Source organism: Kogia breviceps, chromosome 8, assembly GCF_026419965.1.
Source record: "Kogia breviceps isolate mKogBre1 chromosome 8, mKogBre1 haplotype 1, whole genome shotgun sequence".
Lineage (NCBI taxonomy): Eukaryota > Metazoa > Chordata > Mammalia > Artiodactyla > Physeteridae > Kogia > Kogia breviceps.
In genome coordinates, this window is record NC_081317.1 from 27,202,596 (window position 1) to 27,218,368 (window position 15,773).

Below are 15,773 nucleotides of genomic sequence, written 5' to 3' on the forward strand. Positions count from 1 at the left end.
CATATTAGTTTCAGGTGTACAACATAGTGATTCGATATTTTTATACATTACAAAATGATCATCATGATAACTCTAGCTACCATCTGTCATCATACAGAGTTATTACAATATTACTGACTATATTCCCTAGTTTGTATATTACATCCCCATGACATATTCATTGTATACCTGAAAGTTTATACCTCTTAATCCCCTTCACCTATTTCACCCATCCCCCTTATCATATTTCATTCTAACTGCTGATTCTATTTATATTTCCTCCAATAGGCTGTAAACATGATTCCTTTAAGGCAGGTACGGAATCTCTCCATCACTGTATGTACAAATTGAAAATGGTGCCTGGTATATAATATATGAGCAACACATATTGAAAAATGCGTAAATGAGTAAATAACTGACTAATCCCCTCCCATCCCAAAATATCTTAAAATATCCTGGCATTCTTTTACAATATAGCAGGAGGAAATATAGTTCCTAGAAGGACCATATATCTCAAGCAAAAAGTATCCCTAGGAAAAAAGATGGATTCCTGAAGATAAGTTACATTCTCCAGAATAACATAAAGTATGTGGGATCTTTTCAATATGAAAACATCCTCAGAGCCACAATTCTCTTAGAACATATGATTGGCATGAGAGATGCATGTTCATATCCCTGTTGTAGGGGGGAAAGCCTGGAGGTAGAAATTTGGAGACCTAGAATTTACTCCATGCTCAGCCAATAATGACTGTGTAACTTACATCTTGAAACCTCAGCTTTCTTATCAGTTAATGGTGAATCCTTGGCTTATTTCACAGAGTAACTGAAAGGATCAAATTAAGTAACAGAAATGAAAACTTTGTGTTCTACAAAAATACTACTCTGACAATTATGTCCAACTGAGGCTGCCCCTGCATAGACACACTCCCAGCTCTGACATACCTTTAATAAATAACATGACACTCCCAGAAATTCCATTTCTTAGAATTGACCCTCATATGCGTTAAAAGTATAAACATGTATATACCTATACACCTTATACATCTGTTACAGACTTTAAAAATTAAAGTTATACATACTATTTTCATTTAAAAATGTCTCATATAAATCTTGGGATCACCATGCCTCTTAGAAAAAGACTAAATCCTAATTTAAATACCAGCCCATACAGTCTTTCCTGTTCAGGCAACCATTCCCCAAATCTTTCCCCAAAATATAAATGAAAAATAATGAAATGACAGAAGGTGTCCACTCATTTCACAGATGAGGAAACTAAGACTCAGAAATTTGCCCCAGGTCTCAGAGCAACTTAGTAGAAGAAAGAGGATATGAATGTGGCTTTCTAGATATTCCTGGGCCAGGGGTCCAGATATTTCCATACTCCCCTCTGGTTTTTTACTGGAACTCAACAAACGGAAGCTCTTCAATTATTTTTTGATGGTTACTGCCGAAACAAAATCAAGTGCAGGAAAATGTGTATTATCCTAGTCCTAAACTTCTTGGTAGATTGAGAAAATAACTAAAGTAAATAAAGTAAGTCAGGAGAGCACTTCCCCTCTGTTCTCCTTCCCTCCCTGGACTCTTCTAAATTAGAGCCAGTAGATGAGGCAGAGCAAGAAAGCGCACAGTGGTGCCCTGGCATGGGTATCGGTGCCTGAGAAGGCGTCGAGGGCATCCACATGGAGGAGAGTCCAGTGTGGGGAGCCAGAGCCTGAGCAGGATGAGAAGTGTGTCTACATATGGGAGCAGCCCAGTGGGGGAGAGCAACACCCAAGCAGGATGAGGATAGCATCCATGCGGGTGAAGGAACAGCAGAAATAATGGGAGACTGAACAAATAAGCAAATATATTAAGGGTAATATAAGTCAGGTTTCTCACTGTTTGAGAAGGGAGTCACAAATATGGAAATGAACCCTATGCTGTTTAATTGAAATATAAATTAGACTGAAGACATCAATGTGGATTCATGGATCGTGATAGATAGATACAGAAGTAAATACACACACACACACACACACACACACACACACACACACACACACACACACTCTACTCCTGTCACTGAGAGGCCCTGCAGGCAAGCAAATCTGGCATCCAGGCTTGGCTTCTAAAAGGAATCAGTATCCAGAGAGATGGCTGATTACAGGATTGTAGCAGGGAAATTACAAGATGAACCTAGAATATCTTGAGCCAAAAAGCAAGAAGGTGCTCAAAAGATGATGGAGACATGTCAAAAAGACACAAAAGTCACGTGAAGGGGCTTCCACTGGCCAAATATGGAACAGTTTGAGGATCAAAATAAATGATGAAAATAGTGCACTATAACTCGTTGAAGAAAGTAGGAAATCATGAGTTCATATTGATATAAACAAATAAACTTGAAAGTTTGAGGAAGATATTGACAATATTTACTGACTTTTAAAGTACCTTCATGCCAAATACCTATTAATTACAAAGGGAAAAATAGAAACTTCACCAGGATGAAGCCAGCAGAGAGCACTTTAATCACATAATCAATGTAAAAGTCAACAGTAATGGGACAAATCAAAATCATGCAGCGCCCGACAGGATGAAGTGAAAGCACAGAATCACTTCTGTGTTATTCCTACTAAAGGTATATAACCTAAATCTAACTTGAGGAAAAACCAAATAAACCCCAAACGAGGGACAATGGTACAAAATACCCGGCCTGTAATCTTCAAAAGTATCAAAGTCATAAAAGTTAAAAAGTGATTGTGAAACTGTTCCAGACTGAAGGAAACTAAAGAGACAGAAAAATGCAACATGTGATTCTGAATGGAATCCTTTTATTATAATAGTCATTATTGGGATAATTAGCAAAACATGAATGAGGATTAAATGGTAATAATCTTTATATTAATTTCCTGATTTTTGTACTAAGACATGTAGGAGAATGTTCTTGTTTTCAAGAAATACTAAATTATTTGAAGTTGTGGGGCAGATGTTGACAACTTACTTGCAAATGGTTCAGGAAAAAGAATTATTTGTATTGCATCTGTAACTTTTCTGAAAGTTTGAAAATGTTTCCAAAAATTATGATTAAAAAAAAAAGGAAGAAAGTTAGGAGGCTGCTTTATGAGATCTAGTAGATTAGTTCATTGCTTTTTTTTTTTTTAAACACAAGTCATTGTATTTAAGACTGTTTGGCGCCATCAAGTGTTCAAAGTTATGTATGTTCACCTTAATTTGAAAACTGACCTTCCTGTGGTTATAACGTAAGAAATGATGAAGAGTGAAACATTTACGAGGGTAAGGATTAAAAAAAGTTATCAATCCCATTAGGTACTCTATATCAGTAATAACAGTACATTAGCAGAAGAGGAAAACAAATCAGTAATCACGAGTCTGTCTTGCTACTAGTGAAGGACACAAATAACATGATGAAGAATGAATACAAAGTTTGGGACTTCCCTGGTGGCGCAGTGGTTAAGAATCCACCTGCCAATGCAGGGGACACAGGTTCAAGCCAATGCAGGGGACACAGATTCAAGCCCTGGTCCGGGAAGATCCGACATGCCACAGAGAAACTAAGCCCATGCGCCACGACGGAGCCTGCATGCCACAACTACTGAAGCCTAGAGCCCGTGCTCCGTAACAAGAGAAGCCACTGCAATGAGAAGACCGCGCACCACAACGAAGAGTAGCCCCTGCTTGCTGCAACTAGAGAAAGCCTGCGCACAGCAACGAAGACCCAACACAGCCAAAAATAAAATAAAATAATAAAAATTAAAAAAAAACAGATTTAGCATTAAAAAAAGAATGAATACAAAGTTCCACTTGATCGTGTTATGAAGAGAAACCTGTCGATGGCATTATTGTGATGCTACTTTAAACACCAAAAGTGATGGTACTTTAAACACCAAAAGTATGATAAGGCTGTGATAAGCTGATTAGCCCTCTGAGCATCTGTCATCCATATTCTTTACTCTAATGCTGACTGAATGGTTGCCCTTAAAATCTAAAAAGCAAAAGTGAAAATATGCAATTAAAAAAATATAACACTATTCTCATGATTTCTCAATATCTTGAAACATTTTACATCTTACACTGCCTTCTCACAAAGTTCAATAAAATGAGTCTGGGCAAATGCTTGCTAGGTAATGGAGTAGCGCTAATAAGTGTCCTGGAAAAAAACCATTTGATTCGGATGAGCACCTTATTCTTCATGCATTTTTCCATCACTATAGGAGCTTTTCTTTGCACCAGCTACTGTGCTAGATACTGGGGCTATAGAGGTGAGTAAGATTAGATGCCTGCCATCAAGAAGTTCACATAATCTTGTAGGGGGACAAGACTGACATTCACAATTAATTGTGATAATTGCTATGACAGAGGTGGCAACCAGAAAAAAACTCCCGAGGCAGGAACAGTGAACGAATGGTCAAGTGCAAGCACCAGTCTGCATCTCTTCCGCTTCCTGCTACTCTGTGGTGGGGATATGATGGGTAGTATTTGCCTAATAATGCTGGCCCAGCCACACATGCGGTTTTCCAGCTTTTCATCCATGAGGCTGACCGGGTATGCTTCACAGTCACAGAACTATAGATTAAAGGGAACAGGGCTAGGAAGGCCCACTCAGGCTGTCAGAGGCCCTGGGTGCCAGCACAGCCTACCAGAAAAAAACCTTGCATTTGTGGGTGCTGGGCATTTGGCCAGTGATGATACAGCTGGTACTTCATTTTCCCATTCCACTCCTGTCCTTGTGTACACAGCTTTCTCGGAAGGGAACCCCAGAAAATAAAGGGCAAGTGGAAAAATTAGGGTACCAAAACCCCACCATAAATTTGACTGCTTTCACTGTATCTCTCTTTCATGTCATTTCTTACAGCTGAACTTTCATGTCCTTTAAAATCATCTTTATATCCCCAGGGTCAGGAGAGTTCCTGGGAAGCTGGCTTTTAATAAATGTTTATTGAATTGAAAGCTAAAGCAGCAGAATAAAGTAGAGTTCCAAAGCACTTGGTCTTTGTGTAGCATTTATCTTCAAAAACCTTCATAAACACAAAAAATTCATATTCAGTGCCAACCTCCTGAGAAAAACTGTATTTTCTATGAAGTCCTCTCTAAATCCGCATGGTCCGTATTCTACATGGCTTCATCCTACTCAGATTGCTTCAAGAACAGAATACACCATCTTTATAAAGTTCATGGGCTATCCTAACTAAAAGCGGAGGCCAATGCTGAACCTGTCAGAGTCCATCCAAATAAAACAAGATCTCCATAGATATCAAACCATTCAACTGGGGAAGAAATTGTTCCTTAAGGTTAATGTTTAATCTATTTAAAAAAAAATTGAAACCATCTAGAAGAAAACAGACAAATCGGAAAAGATGTTTTCTTACTTACTTTCCATAAGTTCCTTCATTTCCGCCCCCCCCAGAAATATTATAAATACACTTCCTTTCATTTGAAAAGTACAATATTTGGTTATCTCTAACCTGAAAGAATGCTCGAGCTTCTTTATACCTACACTCAATAAATCTAGAGTGTGGTATTTCTTCTAGAAAGTGCACTGGATCTTTTGGAATGAGAACTTCTAATCCATCAAGAGTAATTTGTTGTAACTCTGGCCTGAAAACAAAAGTTAAGACTTATTATAAGGATTTAGCTCAGAATATTGGCAGCCTCTTCAAAATATACAACATAAGCAAATAGTTAAACATCAAGCATATTTTCTTCAATTACCTCAGACATCATTTTTAAAGATCTACTCTCTTAGCAACTATCAAATATACAATACAGCAGTGTTAACTATAGTCACCATGCTGTACATCAGATTTCCAGAACTTATTGATCTCATAACAATTCGAAGTGTGTACATTTTGAACACTTTTACTTGTAAGCATATAAATCCACAAACATACTTTATCCTGTGTTTGGACTCTTTATATATATAGAAAGATTTGTATTCTTTTATGCTTCATTTTTGTCCCTCAACATTGTAGGATTCACCACTGTTGCTGCACAGAGCACGAGTTCAGAGTTCCTTGTTTCCCTGCCCTATGATTCGATTCTTCGTTGCGCGCACATACATTTTGTGGGGGGCATTAAGAATGTTCTATGAATGTTGCTATGAACATTCTGATATATATTATATTTCCTGGGGCACATGTGCATGAGTTGCTTCCCGTTGAATATTTACATTTCAAAACTGATTTACATGAATTATGTTTTAGATTTAATTACTAAATGTAAAAGAAAGAATAAGAATTCATGACTGAACAAGATAGGTTTCACATCTCCCCTTTAGACCCTGAATTTACCTGTCAAAAGCTCCAGGATAACGACCAAACTGTAACTTTCGAAAAGGAACAAACTTCCTGTCAATGTGTCCTTTGAGCCGTAGATGGCCGTGCCAAAGGTAGTTGCCGCTCCTCTCATGAAAGACCACCAAGTGGACAGCGTGACTGGCCAATGTGCAGATGTAGTGCAGGGGGATTTCCGTTCCAGAAAGTGAGTCTATCCCATCTAGTCGGGGGTCCTTGCTCTCGATCTTTAGGCACTGAAATCCCATATTTTCAGCTATCCGAAACCAGCCTTCCTAAAACCAAAGAAACATCAAGCTTGAATATTTAAAACCAAATACTGGTAGTAAAACTGAAGTGATTCTTACACTGAATTAAGTCATACATATTTTTGTCCTAATCTGCTCTTTGCCTGAAGATTAAAAAATGAAGGTGGGGAAGGAAAGGTGGTAGTGGGGGAATAAAGGAAAGTACCAAAAAGAGAAACCACATAGCATGGAAGACATGTTCAAAGACTCTCTTTATGAAAATTAATACAAATTTCTTCCTTGGAACGAGAATGCTCACTCATTATAGTGTTCTTTGGTTAGTATCTATAAAGTAAACGTTAATATAAGGATAGCACTTAAACTTAAACTTGTAATTCTCAATTTAACTTCTAATAATCTTCAAAAGTGCTTCATAAAAGCAGGGTTTTCATCTCATAGTTATATCCCAACACCTTAAACTGCTACTAAAATGGAAGCCTATCATAATGCACATCATTAGAAAATAGACTGAGATATACTATAAAACAAGGTGCATTTTCCAACAGCATTAGTTATAGTATAACTCTCATGTAACAAGATTAATCTATAGGGTAGATTTTTATTTTATTTATTTATTTATTTTAATACAGGGTAGATTTTTAATCCTAATCTCGACACCAGTGCTTTAGATGATTAACCAGTATTAATTATTAAGAACACCTTGGGCTTCCCTGGTGGCGCAGTGGTTGAGAGTCCGCCTGCCGATGCAGGGGATGCGGGTTCGTGCCCTGGTCCAGGAAGATCCCACATGCTGCAGAGCGGCTGGGCCCGTGAGCCATGGCCGCTGAGCCTGTGCGTCGGGAGCCTGTGCTCCGCAACGGGAGAGGCCACAACAGTGAGAGGCCGCGTACCACAAAAAAAAAAAAAAAAAAAAAGAACACCTTATGTTTGAATAGAAATGTACAGTTTCCAAAGAACTTCTATAAACATTACTGCATTTACATATGACATCTATCTTATAGAGTAAGCAGCACAGATATTATAGATAAAGAAACAGATTCACAAAAGTCCAATGAAATAAAATTAATAGGAGGCAAAGCCACTGCCAGCATTTAGGTCTTATCTAACCAAATACAAGGTTTTTTGTGGTACGCGGGCCTCTCACTGCTGTGGCCTCCCCCATTGCGGAGCGCAGGCTCAGCGGCCACGTCTCATGGGCCCAGCCGCTCCGCGACACGTGGGATCTTCCCGGACCGGGGCACGAACCCGTGTCCCCTGCATCGGCAGGCGGACTCTCAACCACTGCGCCACCAGGGAAGCCCAACACTACTTCTTTAAGTCTATGTTTATATAATGTGTACAAAGCTCATTCACATTAATTATCTCATCTGATGTCCATAGAAATTATGTGAGGTCAGCAAGGAAGATATTATACCTAGTCTACAGTTAAGGAAAATAAAGTGGTAATACCAGACATTAAAGTTATTAAAGGATGGAAGTGCATCTGAAAGTCTTACGAGCCACAGCATTCATAAACATTTTTCAAGAGTACTTTATTTACATCACTTATTGTCTTTGAATGTTGTCATTTGGATTAGCTGTGTCCTCATTTATGCTCTAATAATACTCACAAACCTTTATCATACTATTGACTGTACTGTTCTTTAGTTGTTTAAACTCCATTAATAGACTGCAAGTTCCTCGACCTTAAGAATCAACAAAGTGGCTAGTACCAGCAGGTGCTCAATAGATACCTGTTGTTGTTGTTTATATTGTTAAACAAGAGAAAGTGACCATTCTGGTAAAGAATGCTAACCAGTATCAATAACAACTGTCTTCTCCTTTCTGGATATAGAGTGAAATCGTGTTTTGGTCAAAGGAATGTGGATGGAAGTATCAGATACCACTTCCAGGCCCGGCCTTACAATGTCCCCTAAGACCTTCCCTGCTTTCTCTCGTCCATCTGTATGTAGGGAAGCAAAGAACTACAAGATGGGGAAGCCGCACGGCCTGCATCCCTAAGTCACTGCTCAGAGGAAAGTCATCCAGGAATATCGCTGACCAAGAATAACCACACTGGATTTTGTCTAGAGACAATTACTCCTTTTTTGCCCTAAGCCAATGAGATTTTAGGGTTGTTTTTAGTAGCAACGAATGTAACTTAGCCTGGCTAATACAATTTCACCATGGTACTCCTTATATTAGAATTATCAATTGTAGGATACCCCTTTTTCATAAACCTAAGAGGTGGAAAGTACTGATTGAGTGTAAGAGTGGCCAACTCAGAGAAGGAATCTACTGTACAGGATGAAAGAAAAGCATTATAATTTGGGAAATTTGGGAAAAATTTAAAAGGCCAGAAAGAACTTGAAGAGGAATCAGACCTTGGGTTGTGGGAAGAAAGACTGATGGACAAAATAGGCAGAACTATGAAACGGCTTGCCTTTTTATAATCATGACAGAGGAAAGTCAAGAACAAAGTAGTTGCTCTGATCAAACAGAGCAAAGGCCTAGGTCAAGACTGTACTGCACAAATCTACTCCCAGTTGCCCTGGCAGTAGTTTGCTCACTTCATGGTAATGGTATTAACAAAGAAAAATCACAGGTAAATTAAGTCTATAGTAATTAGATCTGGTGATCTAATGAATTAGCTCTATCTTGGGAGAAGGTGTTGGGAGGATTATCCAAGGGCTCTGTATGATGTCACTTATATAAAATGATAAACATGACCCTGTTTGCTTATTCTAGGTGTTGCTGACCTTTTGCTTCTGACTCTGGTCTTTCTGGCTTTGCCAATTATGGCACATTCTCTTTCTTCTAAAGTACTGGTTCTCAAGGCAAGTGGTACTGTAACCAAGAGACATTTTAGAAATTCGTGGAGATATTTTCAGTTATCATAATGACTGAGGACACAACTGGCATTTAGAGGTCTAGGCCAGGTACACTAGACATCCTAAAATCCCAAATATGAAAATCTATCCTGTGTCCTGCATAATTTCAAATGTTCTATCAGACAGTCACGTAGTGAAAAACGTATTTGTAATTATGTGAGCCTCCATTTCCGAGGAATACAATCGCCATGTTAAAGGAGGGACAATTTTACTTTTCTGCTGTTGGAAACTTGTTTACTGTTTTGGAAAACTATATTACTAAAAACCATATCATTCATAATAGAGTGTATACTGGAAGTTATCACATTCAGTGGTCCTACTAAATAAGTAGGATAAGTGCAAGCATCTGAATTACTTCCTTATGTCTTCCAGTGTAGTCATGCCTGGGCATTTACACACTGAAATATATATTTCCTTTCATTTCTACTTTATACTATAGTTGAGACATTATAGGATTTGGGAGATTATGTATGTAGGTAAGTTACAATTTCTATAGACTTCGTTTTGGGAAAATAAAGGAATGATAAAATACTTATTGTAAAAAAGGTTTATAAGTTTTGTAGGCTTTTTCTATGAGGAACTCAAACAGTCCAATAGGAATGACCTACAAATACTGACATTTAGGAGTCTCTGCAGTGAAAAAGCTGGCATACTCTTATTACCCCATAGTGAAGTCCACCAGTTAATGAGGCCAAACCAGAAAAAAAAGCCTCCAGTGCCTCATTCTTAAAAATGAACAAAGATCAATGAACATTGCAGAAAACCTATATCATGAAAAACAGACAAAATAAAATAACCATACAAAAAACCAAACACCCACAAAGAAGGGAATTACAAAAACAAAATGCAGTAGAGAGCAAAAGACTTTCTTTTAAAAACACCAAACCCTGGGGCTTCCCTGGTGGCGCACTGGTTGAGAATCTGCCTGACAATGCAAGAGACACGGGTTCGAGCCCTGGTCCGGGAAGATCCCACATGCCATGGAGCAACTAAGACCGTGCACCACAACTACTGAGCCTGCACTCTAGGGCCCACATACCACAACTACTGAGCCCGTGTGCCACAACTACTGAAGCCCATGCACCTAGAACTCGTTCTCCACAACAAGAAGCCACCACAATGAGAAGCCTGCACACTGCAACGAAGAGTTGGCTCCCTTCTGATGCAACTAGAGAGAGCCCGTGTGCAGCGACAAAGACCCAACGCAGCCAAAAATAAATAAATAAATAAATTTATTTATTTTTAAAAAAAGTTAAAAAAAAAGAAAAACACCAAACCTTTAAAATCTGCAGAGGGAAAAAGACAAAACTGCACCCATAAAATAAGAATGCTACTATAAGAAACAGAGTACACAGAGATTTTAGAAAATAAAAATATTAAATTTTAAGCAAAATATGAAAAAAATCAATGGCATTGTTAAAGATTTTGTTTAAAAGTAGAACAGTTAACAAAAGAGATGAAAAAAATCACAGAGCAAAGATAAGAAAATGAAATTTTGGAAGTCCAACATCCAAATAATAAAAAGTTCAGAAAGAAAGACACTTTTATTCAACATTATCCTGGGGGTCCTACCTAAACCAATAAGACAAGAAAAAGAAATTAGGCATAAGAGTTGGAAAGGAAAAGACCAAATTATCTTTTTGTGCAGAGAATACAATGACTATACTCAAAGAGAGAGAAAATGAAAGAGCGGGAGGAAAAGGAGGTAGGGGATTGAGGGAAGAGAGAGAAACTATTGGAGTTTACCTATAGAGTTCAGAGTTCAGTACAGTTGCTGGAAAACAAGATCAAAACACAGAAGACAACAGCATTCTAATTCACCTATAATAATGAATTGACAAAAGAAGAGGAAAAGTATCTACATTAACACCCCCCCCACACGCACACAAAACTATTAAGGTAGCAAGAAATAAATCTTACAAAGATGCACAAAATCTGTAAGAAAAATATAGAATACTCTATTAAAGAACACCAAAGGACACCTTAATTAAAGGAGACATATTTCATGTTCATGGATAAGAACTCTTCATATTTTAACAATGTAAAGAGACCTTGCATGCTTTTGCTTTCTCTGACTAGCCTAGACTAACCTAGATAATGAAAGACACATGGCCCAGGCACCTCCACTGCCTCATCTGACAGCCAGCCATCCTGAAGAAGCAGAGCTGCCTAGCTGACTGGCAGCTGCATAAGTGAACTTAGCTGAGACCAGAAGAACTGCCCAGCTGAATCCTATGCAAATTGCTGAGTCACAGAATCATAACCTATATAAATGGTTGTTGTTTAAGCCACTAAATTTGGGGACAACTGTTACACAGCAGAAGCAAATTAGAAATCAAACATGCAGGTAAAAAGAAACATTTTCAGATATGCAAGATTTCAACCTCCCATTCAACCTTTCTCCAAATAGAATTCCTAAAATGTTGTGAAGAGGAGTTACACAACAGTATCTGCAGAGCAGATCAGACTATTAGAGCAGAAAGACCACAAAATCTAGGAGGGATGTCTCCAGAAAAAAAAAAAAAAGGAACTGAGAAATGATCTGACATATTTGATCCTACTGAGAGTTTTATGTTTCTGTTGCAGAGATCATACATGGATTATTGATAAATATATGGAAAACTAGCAAACAAAAAAAGAGAAAGAGAGTCATATAAGAAAAGGAAGGGCTTCCCTGGTGGCACAGTGGTTGAGCATCCGCCTGCTGATGCAGGGGACATGGGTTCATACCCCGGTCCGGGAAGATCCCACATGCCGCGGAGTGAGGCCCGCGTACCGCAAAAAAAAAAAAAGAAAAGGAAAATATTCAGAGTAAACTAGGTAGCATTCATGTGATTATCTATATATTCATAGTAAGATAAACACTGACTATTGATTTAACTACAAAATGTGATACAGTCATGATAATGGGAGAGAGAGAGAGAGAGAGAGAGAGAGAGAGAGAGAGAGAGTGTGTGTGTGTGTGTGTGTGTGCGCGTGTGTCTACATGAGACAAAACAGATATGACAGCTAAATTCTCATAATTCATAATCTAAATATGAAATATTTTAAAAATAGAAGCATAAACATTTCATGTATAAAGGAGAAGATAAACAAGGTAGAGAGAGTGGAAGGTGGTTGGCTCTAAGAGTGGGAATAAGGGGTGGGGAGGAGAGAAGTGCCAGATACTGATCTTTTTCATTATGAGCTTTGCCTTACTATCTGACTTTTTAAACCTAGTTCTAGTATTCTTTTGATTAAAATGCCATGTCCTAACTTTTCTATAAGTTAAAATATTTTCAAAATATCAATATAAAATTGGGAGGAAAGAAAAAACAAGCAAACAAACATCATGTTATATAAACATGTTATCTGTTTCATCACCTGCATCACTGCCTGGGAAGAACCATAGGCAGAAAAAGTTAAAACTCACTCTCTTGAGACCTTGTCTAAGAGACTGGGAAATCAAGGAAACATGCAGCTTATAATGCTTTGCCAGACCATACCATCACCCTGGAACATAAGCCCCACCTATCAGGCGTCAACATAACTAAAACAGATCCACTGCAGAGCTAGTGCACATCTATCATGGGTGGCTGACTAAACAGCTGAGCTCATTTAATCTGATGCTAATTTTCTTACTCTTATTTGAATAACTCCTCAGAATGAAAAATAGTGAAACTGAAAAGTTAGAGGTATTCCAAATAAAGGAGTAAGCAAATTTTTGATATGTTTGGTTGAGACCTTTTTTTTTGACTACTGTCTAACCTTTGCTTTGTAACCATTTAAACAGGATGAAATTATAAGTTTGAATTCTTGGATACACCTAAGAAGCATGCCACTCGAGTATCAAACAAGCCCTATGCACTTACAAAACTGTCAAGAATAGTGCTATAGACAAGGAATACTACCCTCATGTATACCTTATGTGGCACATACTGAAAATTCATCACCAAATCCCTTCCTACCTGTCTGCCTACACTGATGAAAATGCTATATACCTGTTTTTTTAGCCTCCTTCACAACACGGAGACATATGAATATAGTTCTAGACAGTGAGCTATAAGCAGTTTACCAGATGCTCCTAAGAAAAGTTTTCCTTCAAAAGATAGATTGTGACAATCCTGCAGCATGTGGAACAAAAATCACATTCACAGAAAGATAGACAAGATGAAAAGGCAGAGGGCTATGTACCCGATGAAGGAACAAGATAAAACTCCAGAAAAACAACTAAATGAAGTGTAAACAGGCAACCTTCCAGAAAAACAATTCAGAATAATGATATGAAGATGATCCACAACCTCGGAAAAACAATGGAGGCAAAGATTGAGAAGATGTAAGAAATGTTTAACAAAGACCTAGAAGAATTAAAGAACAAACAAACAGAGATGAACAATACAATAACTGAAATGAAAACTACACTAGAAGGAATCAATAGCAGAATAACTGAGGCAGAAGAACGTATAAGTGACCTGGAAGACAGAATGGTGTAATTCACTGCTGCGGAACAGAACAAAGAAAAAAAAAAGAAAAGAAATGAAGACAGCCTAAGAGACCTCTGGGACAACATTAAACACAACAACATTTGCATTATAGGGGTGCCAGAAGGAGAAGAGAGAGAGAAAGGACCAGAGAAAATATCTGAAGAGATTATAGTCAAAAACTTCCCTAACATGGGAAAGGAAATAGCCATCAAGTCCAGGAAGCACAGAGAGTCCCATACAGGATAAACCCAAGGAGAAACACACCGAGACACACAGTAATCAAATTGGCAAAAATTAAAGACAAAGAAAAATTGTTAAAAGCAGCAAGGGAAAAATGACAAATAATATACAAGGGAACTCCCATAAGGTTAACAGCTGATTTCTCAGCAGAAACTCTACAAGCCAGAAGGGAGTGGCATGATATACTCTAAGTGATGAAAGGGAAGAACCTACAACCAAGATTACTCTACCCGGCAAGGATTTCATTCAGGTTCGATGGAGAAATGAAAAGCTTTACAGACAAGAAAAAGCTAAGAGAATTCAGCACCACCAAACCAGCTCTACAACAAATGCTAAAGGAATTTCTCTAAGTGAGAAACACAAGAGAAGAAAAGGACCTACAAAAAAAAACCCCAAAACAATTAAGAAATGGTAATAGGAACATACATATTGATAATTACCCTAAACGTGAATGGATTAAATGCTCCAACCAAAAGACACAGGCTTGCTACATGGATATGAAAACAAGACCCATAAATATGCTGTCTACAAGAGACCCACTTCAGACCTAGGGACACATTCAGACTGAAAGTGAGGGGATGGAAAAAGATATTCCATGCAAACGGAAATGAAAAGAAAGCTCGAGTAGCAATACTCATATCAGATAAAATAGACTTTAAAATAAAGAATGTTACAAGAGACAAGGAAGGACACTACATAATAACCAGGAGATCAATCCAAGAAGATATAACAATTATAAATATATATGCAGCCAACATAGGAGCACCTCAATACATAAGGCAACTGCAAATGGCTATACAAGAGGAAATCAACACTACCACAATAATAGTGGGGGACTTTAACACCTCACTCACACCAATGGACAGATCATCCAAAATGAAAATAAATAAGGAAACAGAAGCTTTAAATGACACAACAGACCAGATAGATTTAATTGATATTTATAGGACATTCCATCCAAAAACAGCACATTACACTTTCTCCTCAAGTGTGCACGGAACATTCTCCAGGATAGATCACATCTTGGGTCACAAATCAAGCCTCAGTAACTTTAAGAAAATGGAAATCATATCAAGCATCTTTTCTGACCACAATGCTATGAAATTAGAAATGAATTACAGGGAAAAAAACGTAGAAAACACAAACACATAGAGGCTAAACAATACGTTACTAAATAAACAAGAGATCACTGAAGAAATCAAAGAGGAAATCAAAAAATACCTAGAGACAAATGACAATGAAAACACAATGATCCAAAACCTATGGGATGCAGCAAAAGCAGTTCTAAGAGGGAAGTTTATAGCTATACAAGCCTACCTCAAGAAACAAGAAAAATCTCAAAGAAACAATTGAACCTTACACCTAAATGAACTAGAGAAAGAAGAACAAACAAAACCCAAAGTTAGCAGAAGGAAAGAAATCATAAAGATCAGAGCAGAAATAAATGAACTAGAAATAAAGAAAACAATAGCAAAGATCAATAAAACTAAAAGCTGGTTCTTTGAGAAGATAAACAAAATTGATAAACCATTAGCCAAACTCATCAAGAAAAAGAGGGAGAGGACTCAAATCAATAAAATTAGAAATGAAAAAGGAGAAGTTACAACAGGCACCACAGAAATACAAAGCATCCTAAGAGACTACTATAAGCAACTCTATGCCAATAAAATGGACAACGTGGAAAAA

General features: G+C 37.8%; 1 protein-coding gene across 8 annotated transcripts in view; it reads right to left on the bottom strand.

The window, feature by feature from the left end:
* FKTN (fukutin) overlaps nucleotides 1-15,773 on the bottom strand; it is an 88,457-nt gene that overhangs the window by 42,321 nt on the left and 30,363 nt on the right. For all 8 annotated transcript variants that reach the window (XM_067041021.1, XM_067041022.1, XM_067041024.1 and 5 more), the window contains 2 exons: nucleotides 6,264-6,541; nucleotides 5,439-5,571 (listed from right to left, as the gene is read on the bottom strand). In XM_067041021.1, the coding sequence (XP_066897122.1) occupies nucleotides 5,439-5,571; nucleotides 6,264-6,541 (411 nt within the window). The remainder of the gene's footprint in view (nucleotides 1-5,438; nucleotides 5,572-6,263; nucleotides 6,542-15,773) is intronic.